Genomic DNA, 17,228 nt, shown 5'->3' on the forward strand with positions numbered 1-17,228 from the left:
GTTGTAACAATTGTTGTTGACAATATGTCAAACATATACAAATGTACATTTTTGTGAAGAAGATGTAACTTCACATTTTCTTGAGCCACCTTGGATCAATGATCGAGGAAGAAAGGTTTAAACTACCTACTGTAACCTCCTCAGTAGGAGTTCTGCATGAAGTCAAGGAGGAAGATAGTTCTTAACTGAAGGACAAGCACATCTAGGAAGGAAATTGTTGATTATCTTCGAGTTTTGGCTCAGAGGCACTAGCTATGCAAGGCAAGTGTATGGAGGCTGAAAGAAGAGGGTTTTGTTACTCTCATCTACTGTTTAGATCAGTATATCAGTCTTTTGGGGTCCAAAAGATTTCCAATGGGAATGCATGATCAAAAAATGATCCTTGATGACTTTTAATGATAAAAAATGAAAGTCAAAGGATGCTCTTGGAAATAGTCTCATTCATAGATCTCTTCAATTTGAATCTATTGCAATTCGAATGGACCAAAATGGACTCCGGATGAATGAGTTATTGCATAAAGAAGTTGGCCCAATGTCCTTTAAAAAGGAGGCATTTCCTTATAAAAGTGGACTTAAGGCTTTCTATGGAAAAATTACATTGGAAGGGTTAAAGGGAGGACTTAAGCGGGGGTGGAAGGACTCCCCGATTACGACCTGCGACATATCACATCGGAGGTAGGCCTTCACGTGATTTCGACACCCCAGGAAGAGCCAATTAGCGATTGCGAGGGGTGACTTGCGATTGCGATGATCGGATCGGCAACCACCACGTCCTTTTGGAGCTCGATCACATAAATATGACACTCTTTCACTCTCGAATCTCCATCGCCTCCACCTGATGATAGTGAACCCATGCACAATAACCAAACAAATCTACACAATAACCAAACAGATCTATTCTATAAAAAAATTGATAGATACAGTGTCAAACCCTTGGTGCCTCTTCAAATATACTGCAGATTGTTTTTTTTTTTTTTTTGGGCAGATTTGATCCATGCAATTTGACCCTTGACATTATGACCAGTGATAAATCCGACGCAGTTCGACTTCCCAAACTGCACATGAGAGTCACCACAATACAAGCCCTCCATGGACTATGACGGCTCCAAAGGACTTCCCTGAAACATGCGTGACTCTGCTATCCGCAAGAACATGGACAACTTTAATCACTCAACGGAGGTTTTTTATTTTTATTTTCTATATCGATTTTGAACCTCAAGCTCAGGACTAAATTCCCTGCAAAATAACATCTAATTGCCATGTATTATCAATTTTACAATAGCCTCATCTAGGCCTCCAACATGATATGACTATCTGTGGATTAAAGACTCACTCGAGTGTGAAAATTCGTTTGGTTTGGCATTCTACAGTGGCGCAACTCTGATTGGTGACTAGCATGAAGAGAGGAATTTTTAGAATGCTAGATTTTCTCTGCATATAATAACACTCAACATCTTTCACATTTTCCTAGCTTTCTTTAGGGAGTCAAGCCAGATTTAGCTTTGATACTATTAAGGATAATGCTTAAAATAAGCTATGTAATTGTTGACAAGTTAGCCAGCAAATTTTGTGTTCTCACTTATCAGAATTAGGGAAACAAATTAATAAATGTAGTCAGTTATCATTCATCAAATTATTAGGGACAGTGAATTAGTCACATAATGGATAATCAAATTAGAAATATGTAGGCTATATAATAATGTATTCATTGCTCTTAAGGAGATATGAGATTCCAATGAGAGTTCAACTCATGGATTGAGAATCAAACTTCTCTTATTTTTGTTCATTAGTTTTTTTTATGTTTTCATATGTATGCTCTTAGTAGATTTAACATGGTATCAGAGCTAGGTTAAGAAAGATAATTTATATGTAAAGTGTGTGTTGTTGGCAGGAGGTTTCAAAAGTTTGTGAAAGCCATTAGCAAGATTTTTCATAATTTTGTGAAGCCTGTGAAGATTCAACTTATTGGTGGGAGTGCTCAGCAGTTAGCAACAATGGCCAACAATATGAATATTTCTCAACCACAAATACTAGTGTTTAAAGGCGAAAATTTTGGTTTTTGGAGCATTAATATGAAAACATTGTTTCTTTCACAAGATTTGTGGGATTTCGTAGAGAATGGATATACAGAAGCATATGCTCACACACTTGCTTGCTGGACTCAAGACCAAAGAAACCAGCTAAAGGAAAATCGTAAGAAAGATTCAAAGGCTCTCTTCCTAATCCAACAAGCAGTGCATGATTCTATTTTTCCAAGACTAGTTGGAGTAACAAAATCAAAGGAGGCATGGGATTGTTTGCAGCAAGCATACCAAGGAATTGATAAGGTAAAAATTGTTAAGTTGCAGTCCTTAAGAAGAGAATTTAAAACTTTGTGCATGAAAAACTCTTAATCTATTCAAGATTTTCTTACTAGATTTATGGGTATAGTGAATGAAATTAGGTCTTATGGAGAAGATTTAAAAGATCAAAAAATTGTTGAGAAGATTTTAAGAAGTTTGCCTGCAAAATTTGATGGGGTTGTTGTTGCTATTGAGGAGTCTAAGGATCTAACTCAGTTGTCTGTGAATGAGCTAATGGGGTCTCTTCAATCTCATGAGAAAAGAATCAATAGATCTTCTGAAAAATATATTGATCAAGCTTTCCAAGCAAGAGGAAATATTTTTAAAGACAAAAGTGGTTCCTCTCATGAGGAAAGCCAGAACACTTTTGGAAGAGGAAGAGGAAGAGGACAAACATACAGAGGAGGCAGAGGTCAAGGAAGATTTTTTTCTGCATACAACAAAGGAAGAGGTAATGATGACAGTGATGGAGGTAAAAGATTTAATAAATCCAAAGGTCAATGTTTTTATTGTAAAATATTTGGTCATTATGAAAGAAATTGTTGGAAAAAACAAAAACAAGCTAATTTTTTCGAAGAAAAAGAAGAGGTTGGCACTTTATTCTTGGCTTCTGATTCAACTAATAATGTTTCCAAAGAGGTGTGGCTTATGGATAGTGGTTGCAGCAATCACATGACAGGAAACAAACATGGCTTTGTAGAGATAGATGAATCTACAAAATCTAATGTACTATTGGGAGATGACAAACCAGTTGAAGCTAAAGGTAAGGGAACAATTGTTGTGAAGACAAAACAAGGAAAACCAAAGCACATTAATGATGTTTTATATGTTCTTGGTCTAGAACATAATTTGTTGAGTGTGGGGAAGCTCCTTGAAAAGGGATATGTAATTGTTTCCAAGGAAAAACAATGCATAATCTATGATAAAAATGATCACAATAAAATTATTGCTAAGACTAATATGCTGCAAAACAAAATTTTTGCTTTCAATCTCCCTTATAAAGCAATTACAACATTAAACGTTGCTTATGATGATAGTTCCTCACTATGGCACATAAGGTATGGACATTTGAATATGAAAGGCTCGAAATTTTTATATAACAAGCAAATGGTCAAAGAGTTACCACTTATTGGTTCTACTGATAAATTCTGTGAAGGGTGTATTCTCAGTAAGCAACATAGAGATTCATTTCAAGTAGGAAAATCATGGAGAGAAAGTAAAACATTGAAACTAGTGCATGCAGATATGTGTGGTCCTATGCAAACCTTGTCTCTCAACAAAAATAACTATTTCATTATTTTTGTGGATGATTTTAGTAGAAGAACATGGGTATATTTCATTAAAGAAAAATCTGATGCATTTATCATATTTCAACAATTTAAAGCTCTTGTGGAAAAGTAAAGTGGTTATTGTCTAAAAACATTACACAAAGATAGAGGGGGAGAATTCACTTCTAATAAGTTTGATTCTTATTGTAAAATGAATGGCATTCAAAGGCAATTGGCAACTAGTTATACTCCCCAACATAATGACATTACTGAATGTAAGAATAGAACAATTGTTGAGATGGCTAGGAGCATGATGAAAGGTAAAAACCTTCCAAACATTTTCTGGGCTGAAGATGTAGCTACATCTGTTTATTTTCTTAATAGATTCCCAACAAGGAGTGTGCAAAATATTACCCCTTATGAAGCATGGTGTGGAACAAAACCCAATATTTCTCATTTAAGAGTCTTTGGTTGCATTGCCTATGCTCATGTTCCTACTGAAAAGAGAAGAAAGCTTGATGATAAAAGTTTGAAATGCATTTTTATTGGATATTGTGAGGAAACAAAAGGTTATAGATTGTACAATCTAGAAACTGAAAAATTAATGATTAGTCGTGATCTGTTATTTGATGAGAAAGAAGAATGGTAGTGGAATCATGATGTGCAAAAAAAAAACTCCAAGTATTGTTGTACAAGAAGATGAATCTTTTATTTATGCAAATCCATCCAGTAATCAAAATACTTCAGAGGCAACATCCACTCCATCATCTTCTGCTACTTCAAGTCCTGTTTCAAGTCCAAGTCCTCCTCCGAAAAAGACAAAATCTTTAAATGAAATTTATGGTTATACTAATTTTTCTTTGATGTCTCAGATTGAAGCAGAGCCAAGATGTTTTGAAGATGCAGTAAAAGAGTTAGTTTCGTGCAAAGCAATGGATGAATAGATGGAAATGATTAAAAAGAATGAAACATGGGAGCCTATGGATCCTCCTACTGAAAAAAAAGTCATTGGGGTGAAATGGTGGTATAAAACCAAGTATGCAACTAATGGATCAATACAAAGGCACAAAGCAAGGCTAGTAGCAAAGGGATATGCTCAACAACCAGGTATTAACTACAATGAAACATATGCTCATGTTGCAAGATTTGATACAATCAGAACTATTTTGGCTTGGCAACACAATATAAATCGTTAGTTTATCAATTTGGTGTTAAATAAACCTTTCTAAATGGTGAGTTGAAATATGTATATGTTCACCAGCCCCAAGGATATGAAGAAGCAGGAAATGATCACAAAGTCTACAAACTAAAAAAGGCTCTTTATGGGCTTAAACAAGCTCCAAGAGCATGGTATAGTAGAATTGACACTTATTTTTTGAAAAAGGGGTTTAATACAAGTGAAAATGAAAACACATTATATATCAAGTCAAATGATAATGATATAATAATTGTGTGATTATATGTAGATGACTTGATATACACATCTTCAAGTGATTTGTTAGTGGAAGAGTTCAGGCAGGCTATGATGACTGAATTTGAAATGACTGATTTGGGTTTGCTCCATTATTTTGTTGGCATAGAAATGACAGAAATTAATGATGGAAATTTTATTTCACAAGAAAAATATGTTTCAAATCTTCTTAAAAAACGGAAAATGGGAAATTGTAAACCCATGAGCACACCCATGAATACAAATGAATTTTTTTTTGTAGAAGATGGAGCTGAAAAGGTAGATGCTCAATCCTATAGGAGTCTAGTAGGAAGTATTTTGTATCTTACTACCACTAGGCCTGATATTATGCATGCAGTAGGCTTGATTTCCAGATTCATGCAAAGTCCAAGTAAGATTCATTTTGGAGGAGCAAAAAGAATTTGAGGTATGTCTGTGGAACAAGAAATTATGGAATTTGGTATACTTCATCAAATAATTTTGGGTTGGTTGGTTATACAGATAGTGGTTGGGCTGGATCTTTTGATGATAGAAAAATCACTTCAGGTTATGTATTGAACCTTGGATCAGGTGTGGTATTATGGTGTTCAAATAAGAAACCAACTATTTCATTGTCTTCTACAGAGGTAGAGTATATTGCAGCAGCCACAACAACATGTGAAGCAATTTGGTTGAAGAAAGTATTGTTAGATATAAAACAAGAACCAAAATATGCCACAACTATCCACTGTGATAACTTGTCTACCATTGCCATAACTAAAAATCCAGTGTTTCATAATCGCACCAAACACATTGATATCAAATATCATTTCATAAGAGACTATGTGGAAAAAGAGAAATTGAAATAAATTTTTGTACAACAAATGAACAGCTTGCAGATATATTTACCAAAGTACTACCTAAAGGGAAGTTTGAATAAATGAGGGATATGCTTGGAATCACCTTATTAAGCATTAACAGGGAGTGTTGAGGATAATGCTTAAAATAAGTTATGTAATTTCTCACAAATTAGCCTACAAATTTTGTGTTTTGACTTATCAGAATTAGGGCAGAAAATTAATAGATGTAGTCAGTTATCATTCAAAAAATTATTAGGGACAGTAAATTAGCTAGATAATAGATAATCAAATTAGAAATATGCAGGCTATATAATAATGTATTCATTACTCCTAAGGAGATATGAGATTCCAATGAGAGTTCAGCTCATGGATTCAATTTTGTTCATTAGTTTTGTTTATGTTTTTATATGTATGCTCTTGGTAGATTTAACAGATACTATATAAGAAATTTGAAAGAAAGTTAAGTAGGATTTGCACACAACAAATCACACTTACATAGGAATCAATAACTTCTAGATTGACGCGTGAGAATTCACAATAACACATGGAAGCATTACTTCCAATATAGCAAAGTGAGATGTATTATGAAGTAAATGTTTTGATGCTTATTATAACCATCAAGCAACAATAAACATCAAAACACTTCATCATGCATCTCAAGTTGCAAAAATTAAAAAAATAACAAAAATGAACTTAATTATAACTTCAATTAAAATAATAATAATAATTATTAATGATAAAAAAAATAATATGTAAGATAAATATATATAAATTGTAAAAAAACATGAAAGAGCATTAGATTCTCCTCAATTTTATCATGGAGATTTTTAATATATAAACCTTATTATAATATTGTAGCTTAATACCACATGCTAAAATATTAGAACTCATTTCATATAACATTTGTTCATACGACAATTTTTTTTTTAATTAATAAATTTAATAAAAAGTGAAAAAAAGAGATATTGTTTTAGAAATATATCTCAGTATTTGCTTTATGTATATTACTAAGAATATTCTAAAATATTCTATGGAAGTTAAATCCCTACCATCCACCTAATAATTATTGATAATTAAATTAAAATTCTAAAAGTCTATTTCAAAATAAGAAAAATTATCAACATAATTTTGTACAACATAAAATTATCATAATTTCACCAATAAATATTGTATAATTCTATATATTTTATAAGAAAATAATATTATATCTCTACATTTATAAACCTATATAAAATTTTAAAATTATAAATACTAAAACGTATTCATCATACAAATTAAAAAATATAGATAATTTTGTAATTAAAAAAAGTCTAATCAATATCATCAACCAAATATAATGAACAAAATTATTATAAATATTAAATTCTATTGATTATAAAAAATCAAAATTTTATTTACATTTATAAATATTATTAACAAAATGTAATTTAATTAAATTGTTATAACCATTAAGTTCTAAATTTGAAATAAATATATTTTTTAAAGAATAAAATTTTCATTTTTATATATATGAAATTTCGATTTTATATAGGTGTAGTGTAATTTTTTTCCCTAGAAAATAATACATAATTTTATTCATTTAAAAGGAAAAATAAAATTACATTTTTCATATGTTGAGAGCATTTCAATAAAGGTGTCTCATGGAAAAGAGCTAGAAAGAGAGCATAACAACTTGAGAAACATACAACATAAACAAAAAGAAGATTAAAAATGACAATTTCTGGTTGGCTTCTCTTTTTTTGCCTTTATTTTTTGTACTCTGTGTCAACTATCTAATCTTGGTTCAACAAGAACCAATGCTAATTCTTGCCCTGATTCCATGAGAGATACTTCTTTTTTTGAATCTGAGCTCTTTAAGATATGAGTTGTTTTTGTGCTCCCATTCCCATCAAATGCCTCTGAAACTTCAGGGTTTGTTCCTTTCTGAAGAAAAGAGATTGTACCGTGCTTAACCGAAGCATCCCCATTTGGTTGGTCTCCATGTTGGGCCATAACATCCACTTCTTCTTTCTTAGGATGAGTTTCCTTGAAATCTTCTTCTTCTTCTTCTGAAACATGGTGCTCTGAGAACTGCCATCCTTTTGGTCTATTTGATTACCTCTTCTTCTTCTTTGGATTCTTCTTTTCCTGTGGACATGCATTCAGTGAATGTCTTATTTGGAACATACACAACATCAAAATGTGGTGTTCTCATAATCTAAAACTTAAGACCAATGAATTTTTTTGTCTTTCAATATTATGTGATCTCGGAACCCTTTGTTAAGGTAAATCTCCAAAGAAATTCTGATGAAAGTGAAGAGGTCTTTGTATGTTCTCTCGAGGTCCATTTTCTTGAATTTACCCAAAGTGTTTCCAATATCCTCAAGAACTTTATGGTGCCTGAAAGGAAGGGGGAGATTTGGATAGTTGAGACCACCATGGTTGTGGCATCAAACTCAGAGAACCATGGAGTGATGAAAATCCCATCTCCACCCCAGAACCAAGGCCCTTCATTTAGAAAAAAATCTAGATTCTTTTGAGTTTCAAATTTGACTATGAAGAAGCCCTTGGAGCATAGATAAGTCCACATAGATAAAACTCATTGGAATAAATCTTTAGGTTTTGGCCAAAAACTATTAAATTTGCACATAATTGCTTTGGAGTGGATGATAGAGAAAAGGGAAGATACCTCAGAAATATTGACTCCCATGGTTGGAGCTTTCTCTATTTGATCCACAATATAGGGACCTAGAATGTTTTGTCTTAGTTGTTCAAGGGTAGAAATCTTCTGTCACACTGCATCCTTGAAAGAGACAAAAGGGCCATTTGATGCCCTGGCTCCATTAGCGCCCCTCGCAACCTTGAGTTCACGATGATGGTTGAGATTCTTATGATATTGTATTCTTTGAGTTGAAAAGAGTCTTGGAGTACCTTCCCTTCAAATTGTAGATATTGAGAATTTGAATGCAAGCCCCATTTTTCTTGAATAGTTTGCGTGAGAGAATAGACAAAGTCTGAGTTTGTTATCCAATGAGTGGAAGTCTTTCCACTAATATTTTTAATACGTATCTGGAAAAAAATGTTCAGGTCCTTCCTTGTTTGTGCGAATGGGATCTCAGATCGTTGAGGAAAGAAAGGGGCTCATTGTCAAGAAGCCTTCAGAGGGTGAAAAAAGGATGAAGCCGCCCCCATCTCCCATATCCTTAAATATATATATATATATATATATATATATATATATATATATATATATATATATATATATATATATGTGTGTATGTATGTATGTATGTATATGTTGTTTAACGATAAGTTTTGGTGGTGAAACCATCGATACCACAGTTCAAATCCCATTGAGTATATGGCTTGCTATGGCCTCAACTCAAAGAGTAGACTCCCCTTGTTCAAGAGTCTAGGCTCTTGCTAAATTACAAGATATGGTATATCTGGCTTGCGAGTTGCTGGATATACTCTTGGTGTTATAGTGGCAACCACAAGGTTTGATCCTGAGCCTCGCCCAAATTAGTCCAAGGAGTTACCGATTCCACCATGGTTAAAAAAAATTTAAGAGAATAGGGGTTGAGAAAAGGCCCTCTATAAATCTCTTCCATTCTTTCATACACAACTGCTTCTCTCATTTATAAAAAATAATGAATAGAAACTAAATATAGTAATGAATGGGCACTAATACCAACCCATGAGGAAATTTGCCACCTTTTAATTATTTGCTTGCTCCCCGATGGTCATACGAACATCATAGCCAATGACAAACCTATCCCCTAAAAATAAAAGCGGCTAAGAAAACTAGTCCTTGCACAAGGGGTAATCTAGAATTCTATTGCCACACCACGACACAAATACATGATTTGAAGCGGAGCTTGGAAACACAACAACAAGAGGATGAAAGCCACAAACCGTCAAAATCCTAGCCTCCATCGTGTCAAGACCTCTAAATCTTTCTTGAGGTACAATCTATTTTAGAGACAAAATAACCTTTTTCAATTTCAAGCAAGATTATGATTTTTTGTTGTTTAAAATATATTTTTAAATATATAAATACTTTAAGCACCCTAGAAACCCCATAGAAACCCAAATTCTATGTATTAAATAACTTAAACTCAAATTTTTTAAAATATCTACAATATATATCATTTAACTATATAAAATTTTAAATAAACTATAAACCTCACATTTAAAAGTATCATACATCTAATTTAAAACTATTTTATATTTACAAATAAAATTATTATAAAATATATTGTAACCCTTACATAATTAAAAATCGAAAAAAGACGATCCTTAACCGTGCATCTAATGTCTAACTATTCTATATCGTATAAACAAAATTTTTATAAATATTAAATTCCAAACTCTATTCTATATTTGATAAACCAAATTATTATAAATATTAAATTTCGAATTTTAAATTAAAATGATTAAAAAAATAAATAAATCAAAACTTCACTCAATCTTAATTTATGGCAAATAATATTAACCTTAGCAAAAAATCACATCATATTTTATTTGTCGACGCGAACCCACGAGTGTCATTCATTGTGGGGACGAGCTGAAGAACCATATCATAGTTGCATGTTAAATAGAGAGAGAAAGACCTCAAATGGTTAAATTTGACTGGAAACGGCTATATTTGACTGGACAATTAGGTTGTACTAACGACTACTATGAAAAGCTAAGTTTGACTGGGCACCAAGACCAAGAAATAGGGAGAGGAAAAATAATTATTAATAACGGCTACTACGAAAGGCTAAGTTTCACTGGGCACCAAGACCAAGAAATAGGGAGAGGAAAAATAATTATTAATTTTTTATTTTTTATTTAAAACCAAATGTTAGAGTATGAAATAATAATCTATTAATAAGTCTTTTAATTAAATCGATTAATAATTAATAAGTTTTTTTTTTTTTTCTCAGTAAGACTACTCTAGGAAATTATATTATATACAAAGTGAAATTACATGCAGTGAAACTAGATTCCCATGGCCAGCGATGGCACTGTGGGATAGCAGCTGACATTTGCTTGCATTTGTGCTCAAGCTGCCCCAAAACCTCATCAAAAGTCATCGTTTAGCTTTGACATTGCCCTCGCAGGGGCTGTGACTCAAAAAAACTACCCACGCAGGGGCGACCTTGGACATTTGCAGACTCCCAGAATATACTAAGTGACGGAATTGAAAACAGAGCAGGACCTACAGACAGATTACCAGACCCATTCAAAAGCATGCATTTTATCCCATACATAATAAGCGACCGAGACAGAAGACCACAAAACAGGACCTGAATGGAAGATGGATGGTGGCGCTACTCCTCTGGTTCCATCTCTTCCGGCGCCATCTCCACGATCGGGAACCACCCATAGCCATCCTGGGGGTCTGCCTGGACCTCTTCCGCTCCCGCTCTGGACGTCGACGCCTCCTGCGTCTGAATTTGGACGGGCGCCTTTCCTTTTGCATCGGTTGCTTGTCCCTCGACCTTGTCCAACTGGTTCGCAGAGGGCAATTCTCTGCTGCTTGCCCCAGCATGGTCCTCCTCTGCGTCTTTGACAAAGAGGATTGAAATATGGGCATTAAGATTTCCCAAGTTAAATACGGCGGTGCCGAATGCTGGAAGCGCAGGCGGCCCTGGCGGTCCCTCATTCGGATTGCAGGAGTCCAAGAACTGAGATACTTGCAGGTGGGGAGTTCCAACTCTGCGAAAACAGTAACAGCAGCAACAATGGTGGTGTGCCTCTGCTGCTGGAGGGCGAGAAGGTGTCCCACGACCAGACCCTCTTCGACATGGTTGCCTTTCTCTTGTTCTGGCCATATGGACGGAGGAACTGACCAGAGCTTCCACTTCAGTAATCCAATTCCCAGCAGAGCTATCTCTCCTTCGAAACAGAGCTTCCACTTCACTGATCCAATTCCCAGCAGAGCTATCTCTCCCTCGCAATGCGGGTGGTTTAGAGTCTCCGGAGTCTGCCAGAAGGCAGAGAATGTTCCAGCAAGTCTGCACAGCGAGCTGGTCTGGCTGAGAATGTCGCAGCACCAACCTTGCTCCCACCTTAATTCCCATGGCTTTCTCTTGGAACCTGAGCGCCATGAATGCGCTCTGCTCTCACCGTCTACCACCATTAATGAAATTACGGAATGGAGCAAGAGCTCCCTCATTTATTTCATCTGCGTGATGAGTCTCGTTCCTCCACGGGCTGGCTCGTGGCAGCTCTCGCTGGCCATGTGGCCATGCCATAATATCTGTACCATCACCCGCATCCGGGTGGCCTGCATCTTTTTGGATGAGGCAGTTGAGTTCCTGTGCTTGTTGCTGGTTTTGAATGATGGCCAAGGATCCTGAACAGATGACCTGGTTGTTTTCAACCCCAACATTGGCTAATAGATCCGCAATCTTGTTGCCTTCTCTTCGTGTGTGATTGAAAGAAATGGCTTTGTTATTTCTGAGAAATTGCTCCATGATATTTAGCCTGGCTTCTAGTCTCCAACTTGGGGCGATTTTCCTGGCTTGGGATCCATTTTGTAAGTGCGTAGCAATGTTGATGAGCAATTGGGAGTCCCCTTCCACAATCAGGGGTTGGAGATTGAGCTGATCCGCTAGTAGGAGACCTTGCCATAGGCCCTCTAGCTCGGCCGAATTGTTAGTGTCCCACCCCATATTTCCAAAGTAGACTTGCAAGGGAGTGCCGGTATGGTTCCTTAGAATTCCTCCAAATCCCGCAGCTCCAGGATTTCCTTTGGACGCCCCATCAAAGTTGAGTTTGAAGGAGTTGTTGGGGGGAGGTTTCCAGCAGCTATCTGCTGTGCTGGTGCTGCTGGAAGATCGCTGCTTGTTGTCTGCCTGTGGCAGTTGTAGCTGCCAATTGTTGAAGATGTTTCGTTCATTGTCAGTAGAGGGGTAATCTTCCTTCGACCAAGTTCTGAGCATCATGGTTTCATGAAGATTTTCCTGAATTCTGTGCCAAATTTCCTCAAAGCGGGAACTTGCGCTTTTGAAGATGCGCTTATTCCTCTCCTTCCAGATGTTCCATAGGGCTATGCCTGGGATGATTCTCCATAAGTGGTTGAGGAGCTCACAGTTGTAGGGGCTTTTTGGCCATAGCCTAAGAGTGCTGATGATGTCGTCGTCTGCTTTGCATCGTTTTTGACATCTGAAACTTATTTTTTCCCATATCTGGTTGGCTAGAGGGCAGGAAGCTAGAAGGTGCTGGAGGGTTTCTTCGTGTTGAAAGCAGTTATGGCACAGGGAAGGGCCTTGAAAGCCTCTTCTTCTGAGTCTATCCCAGGTGAGGATCTTTTTGTGCCCTACTAGCCAGAGGAAGTGGGAAATTTTGGGCCAAGCTCCTATATCCCATAGATTGCTCCATAAAGAATCGGTAGAAGGAGGAGGGTTACTAACCAGCTTGTAGGCTTCGGCTGTGGTGTAGGTTCCTTTGGGTTTATACCCCCATCTGAGAATGTCATGGCCTTCATGATACCGAATTCTTCGTTTCCTTAATTCTTCCCCAAGGTCTTCCACTTCCTTGCTGTTGGCGTTGGTGAGAATTTGATTACCTCGTTTCCATTTCCTGTATCCCTGCTCCCCTTCCTGTGTCCAGAAGAGATGGACCTTGTCCCGTAGCTGCTCCTGTCTGATTGGTAAAAGAGTTGGCGGGAGGGTGCTGGTTAGCCTGGGCATTTGATTCCAGGCATCAGACCAAAATCTTGCTAGTTGCCCATTCCTAATCTCCCAAAAGCTGTGCTGTTGGATTAATTGATAGTGCTGCTTGGCAGCGTTCCAAATTAAGGACCCTTTCTCAGTGGGCGTGAACCTAATGAGTTCTTCTGGAGGTCTGTGGTTGGCATACTTGGCCGTCCAAATTTTGACCCAAGGCTTTTCCGGGTTCGTTATCCATTGCCACCAGATCTTGGAATTCATGATAGCATTACTGAGCTCTGGATCCCGAAGGCCAATGCCACCATTGCCTTTTGGCATGCAAACAGTGGACCATTTAACCAGAGCCCATTTGCGGTTTGTGGCTGAGCTGCCCCATAGAAAATCGCGCTGTAGGTTTCTGATTCTTTTTATGACCCACTTAGGAGCTGCAAGAACTGAAAAAAGATAGAGTGGCATGGATTGAAGGACGGATTTAATAAGCACTACCCGGCTGGCAAGGTTGAGAGATCTGTAGGTCCAGAGGTTGAGGCGGGACTCAAGCTTTTCAAGAAGGGTACTCCAAGCTGGCTGTTTTAAGGCAGAGGCAGTGAGGGGAGCGCCAAGATACTTGGAGGGCAGCGTCGCTGCAGGGATGCCCAGAATGCGAGTAATGGCAGATTTGACCTGAGGCGGGGTGTGAAAGAAAAAAATCTGCGATTTGGAGGCATTGACTTGGGTTCCAGAGGCCTCAGCGAAGTCGTTGAGGAGGGATTTGAATTGAGCTGCTTCCTGGGCAGAGGGATAACCATAGAGCATAGTATCATCAACAAATTGTTGATGAGAAGAAGCAGGGGTGTGGTGAATCGAGATGCCCTTAAGCTGACGCGAGTGGAGTGCATGCTTTATGTGTCTACCAAGACCCTCCGCCATCAGCACAAAGAGGAAGGGGGATAAGGGATCACCTTGCCTTATACCACGCGAAGGCTTGAAAGGGCGGGAGGGGATACCATTTATCAGGATGGAAAAGTGCGAGGAGGTTATAAGGTTCATGATCCAACGGATCCACATGGAGTCAAATCCAAAAGCTTTTAACATCTGCTGAATGTAAGACCAACTAAGCTTATCAAAGGCTTTTGAGAGATCCAATTTGAGAATCATACCTGCCTGCTTAGAGTGCTTGAGGGAATGGATAATCTCATGCGTGAGGAGGATGCCATCCATTATTTGTCGTCCTTCCACGTACCCTGACTGTTCCGGCGAGATAAGCATAGGTAGGAGGGGCTTCAATCTGTTGGCGATGACTTTGGTTATGACTTTGTAGATGACATTGCATAGGGCAATGGGCCTGAACTTGTCGGGTGTGATGGAGTTCTCCTCTTTGGGGATGAGAGCGATAAAAGTGGAGTTGAGGGAGGGGAGGAGCCAGCGTGTGGTTCTGGATTCCTCAACAATTTGCCACACCTCCTGTTTTATCAAGTCCCAGAAAGCATGGAAGAATGTGGAGGTAAATCCATCCGGGCCTGGGGCTTTACCTTCTTTGAGCTGCTTCATTGCTTCGTCAACCTCCTGGGGAAGAATGGGACTCATAAGTAGCTGGTTGTGATCCTCCGTTATGATTTTAGGCACATTGCTGATTATTTTTTCAATTGCCGGTTGCCTATCATTTGCTGGTTCCTTATGGACAAGTTGGAAATGGTTCAGGAGTGCTTCTTCAATTTCTGCATGCGATTCTACTCTTTCCCCTGTCTGTTTTTGGATGAAGGGGATGGAGTTGTGCATCCTTCTCTGCACTGTAGTTCTGTGAAAAAACTTTGTGTTGCGCTCCCCTTCTTTCAGCCACCTGACCCTTGATTTTTGTCTCCAGTAAATTTCCTCCTGTTTCCTTCTGGCTTCCATCTGACTGTTGATGAGTCTTTCTTGGTTCAGGGTGGTCTCCGAGTGTCCCTCTGTAATTACTTTTTGTTGGAGATTCACCAGTTCTTGTTGCAGATCTTGTTGCGCCTTGAAGATATTTCCAAAAGTTTCCCGGTTCCATATTTTTAGTTGATTTTTAAGGAACCTCAACTTCTGTTGAAATTGATACATCCGTGCGCCTTCCGGTGGGACGAAAGAGGCCCAGGTCGTTTTGACGAAGTCCTTGAATGCAGGGTGAGATAGCCAGAAACTTTCGAATTGGAATGGTCTCTTTGTCTGATCTCCGGGTCTTCTCCATTGCAGAGCTATGGGCCAGTGATCCGACCCCGAGTGGGCAAGAATTTCCGCAGAGAGGTCTCCGCCGAGGTGCACTGAGTTATCAGAAATAAGAAATCGGTCCAATTTGGAGGCAATACGGGAGTTACCAGCTCTGCGATTGCTCCAAGTGAAGGTTCCATTGCAGAATGGCATGTCGATGAGGGAAGTTACTTGGATGAAGTCTTTGAAGCGTGCTGCGTCCGGCTCCAATCTGTGTCTTCCGCCAATCTTTTCCTCGCTATTAGTAATCATATTGAAATCCCCTGCTATTATCCATAGTGGGTGACTTCTGTTGTTGCTGAGGACTTCAATTGTATCAAGGAGCCTGATTTTGCTGCCTGTGTCTTGCGGAAAGTAGACGTTGGTTAGGTTGCCATGAATGTTGGTTCCCAGGATGTGGAAGGCTGCTTGAATGAAGTGATGAGAGGCATGAAAATCCTTGAGAGTAACCGCTTGGGAGTTCCATACTATAGCTAGCCCCCCTGAAGCCCCCATAGCGTCTACAGCTACAGATCGACAACCTGGCCAAGCCTTGGAGAGTATCTCTTCTAGGGTAGAACTGTTACATTTTGTTTCCTGGAGAAAGCACATCTGAGGCTTTTCCATTTTTATCATATTCTTCAACATTCGTAGTTTTCCGGGGCTGTTAAGCCCTCTTAGATTCCAGGATGCGAGCTTCATTGATCAACTACTGGTGGAGGGACTGTAGTACTTCGTTAACTTTGCATATCTACCTGAGTCAACCAGGATTTTTCCTACTTCGATGGTTCGCTGAAGATCTGTCTTCCGTCCTCTCTTCTTGGAGTCTTTTGGCCGTAGGTGGCTGTCCCAGTGACTGCCTGGTTGTATCCCCAGTTGGTGTTGCTGATAGGCCCTGGAGATAACCATTTCGAGCTTATCGAGTTGTAGCTCTGAGATGGATTCGTAAGCTCTTTTTCTGCATGCTGTTTCTAGCTCCAGAATGTCTAGACCGTTGAGATCGACGCTCTCCGTTCCTTCGTCCATTTGCTGCACTTGTTCGCCTTCATCCTTGTGGTATTCTGAGTCTTGGTAAGCGTCCTCCTTTCCATCAACTTCCATGTTCTTGTTAGGCTGCTCGGGGTCTGTGCTGAGGACGGCTGAGGGAGCGGTAGGAGCAGAGGATTTGGAGGATGGATCGGTGGGAGGTGGGTGGGATGAAGAAGATGGGCGCGAGGGGAAGGGATCCGAGGTGAGGGGTTGGTCCTCAGAGGTATGGGCGAGTATATCAAAACTGTTCTTGGATGCGGCATTGGAGGGCTTGTTGGGCTGAGGTTTAGGACCATTTTGAGGCTTCTTATGCGAGCGTTTTCTGTGAGTAACTTTGGTGAAACCATCCTGAGTTTGATTTTCAGAAGGCGCATGGGTATAGTCATTGACATTGAGAGGGAAGTCCCTGAAGAGATGTCCTAAAGCATGGCATCTTCTGCATCTAAAGGGAACGTGCTCATAGTCCA

At 38.5% G+C, this 17,228-nt stretch overlaps 1 protein-coding gene across 1 annotated transcript; it reads right to left on the reverse strand.

The window, feature by feature from the left end:
• Window positions 1-14,609: 14,609 nt before the first annotated feature.
• LOC149257688 (uncharacterized) lies at window positions 14,610-16,248 on the reverse strand. The gene is made up of 3 exons (XM_089383122.1): window positions 15,362-16,248; window positions 14,765-15,151; window positions 14,610-14,616 (listed from the first exon to the last, which is right to left on the reverse strand). Exons 1-3 carry the CDS (start codon window positions 16,246-16,248, stop codon window positions 14,610-14,612), a joined length of 1,281 nt encoding a protein of 426 aa, XP_089239248.1.
• Between the last annotated feature and the right edge of the window lie 980 nt (window positions 16,249-17,228).

Source organism: Pinus tabuliformis, chromosome 6 (assembly GCF_031772625.1).
Source record: "Pinus tabuliformis cultivar Carrire ecotype Pingquan chromosome 6, CPIR1, whole genome shotgun sequence".
Classification (NCBI taxonomy): domain Eukaryota; kingdom Viridiplantae; phylum Streptophyta; class Pinopsida; order Pinales; family Pinaceae; genus Pinus; species Pinus tabuliformis.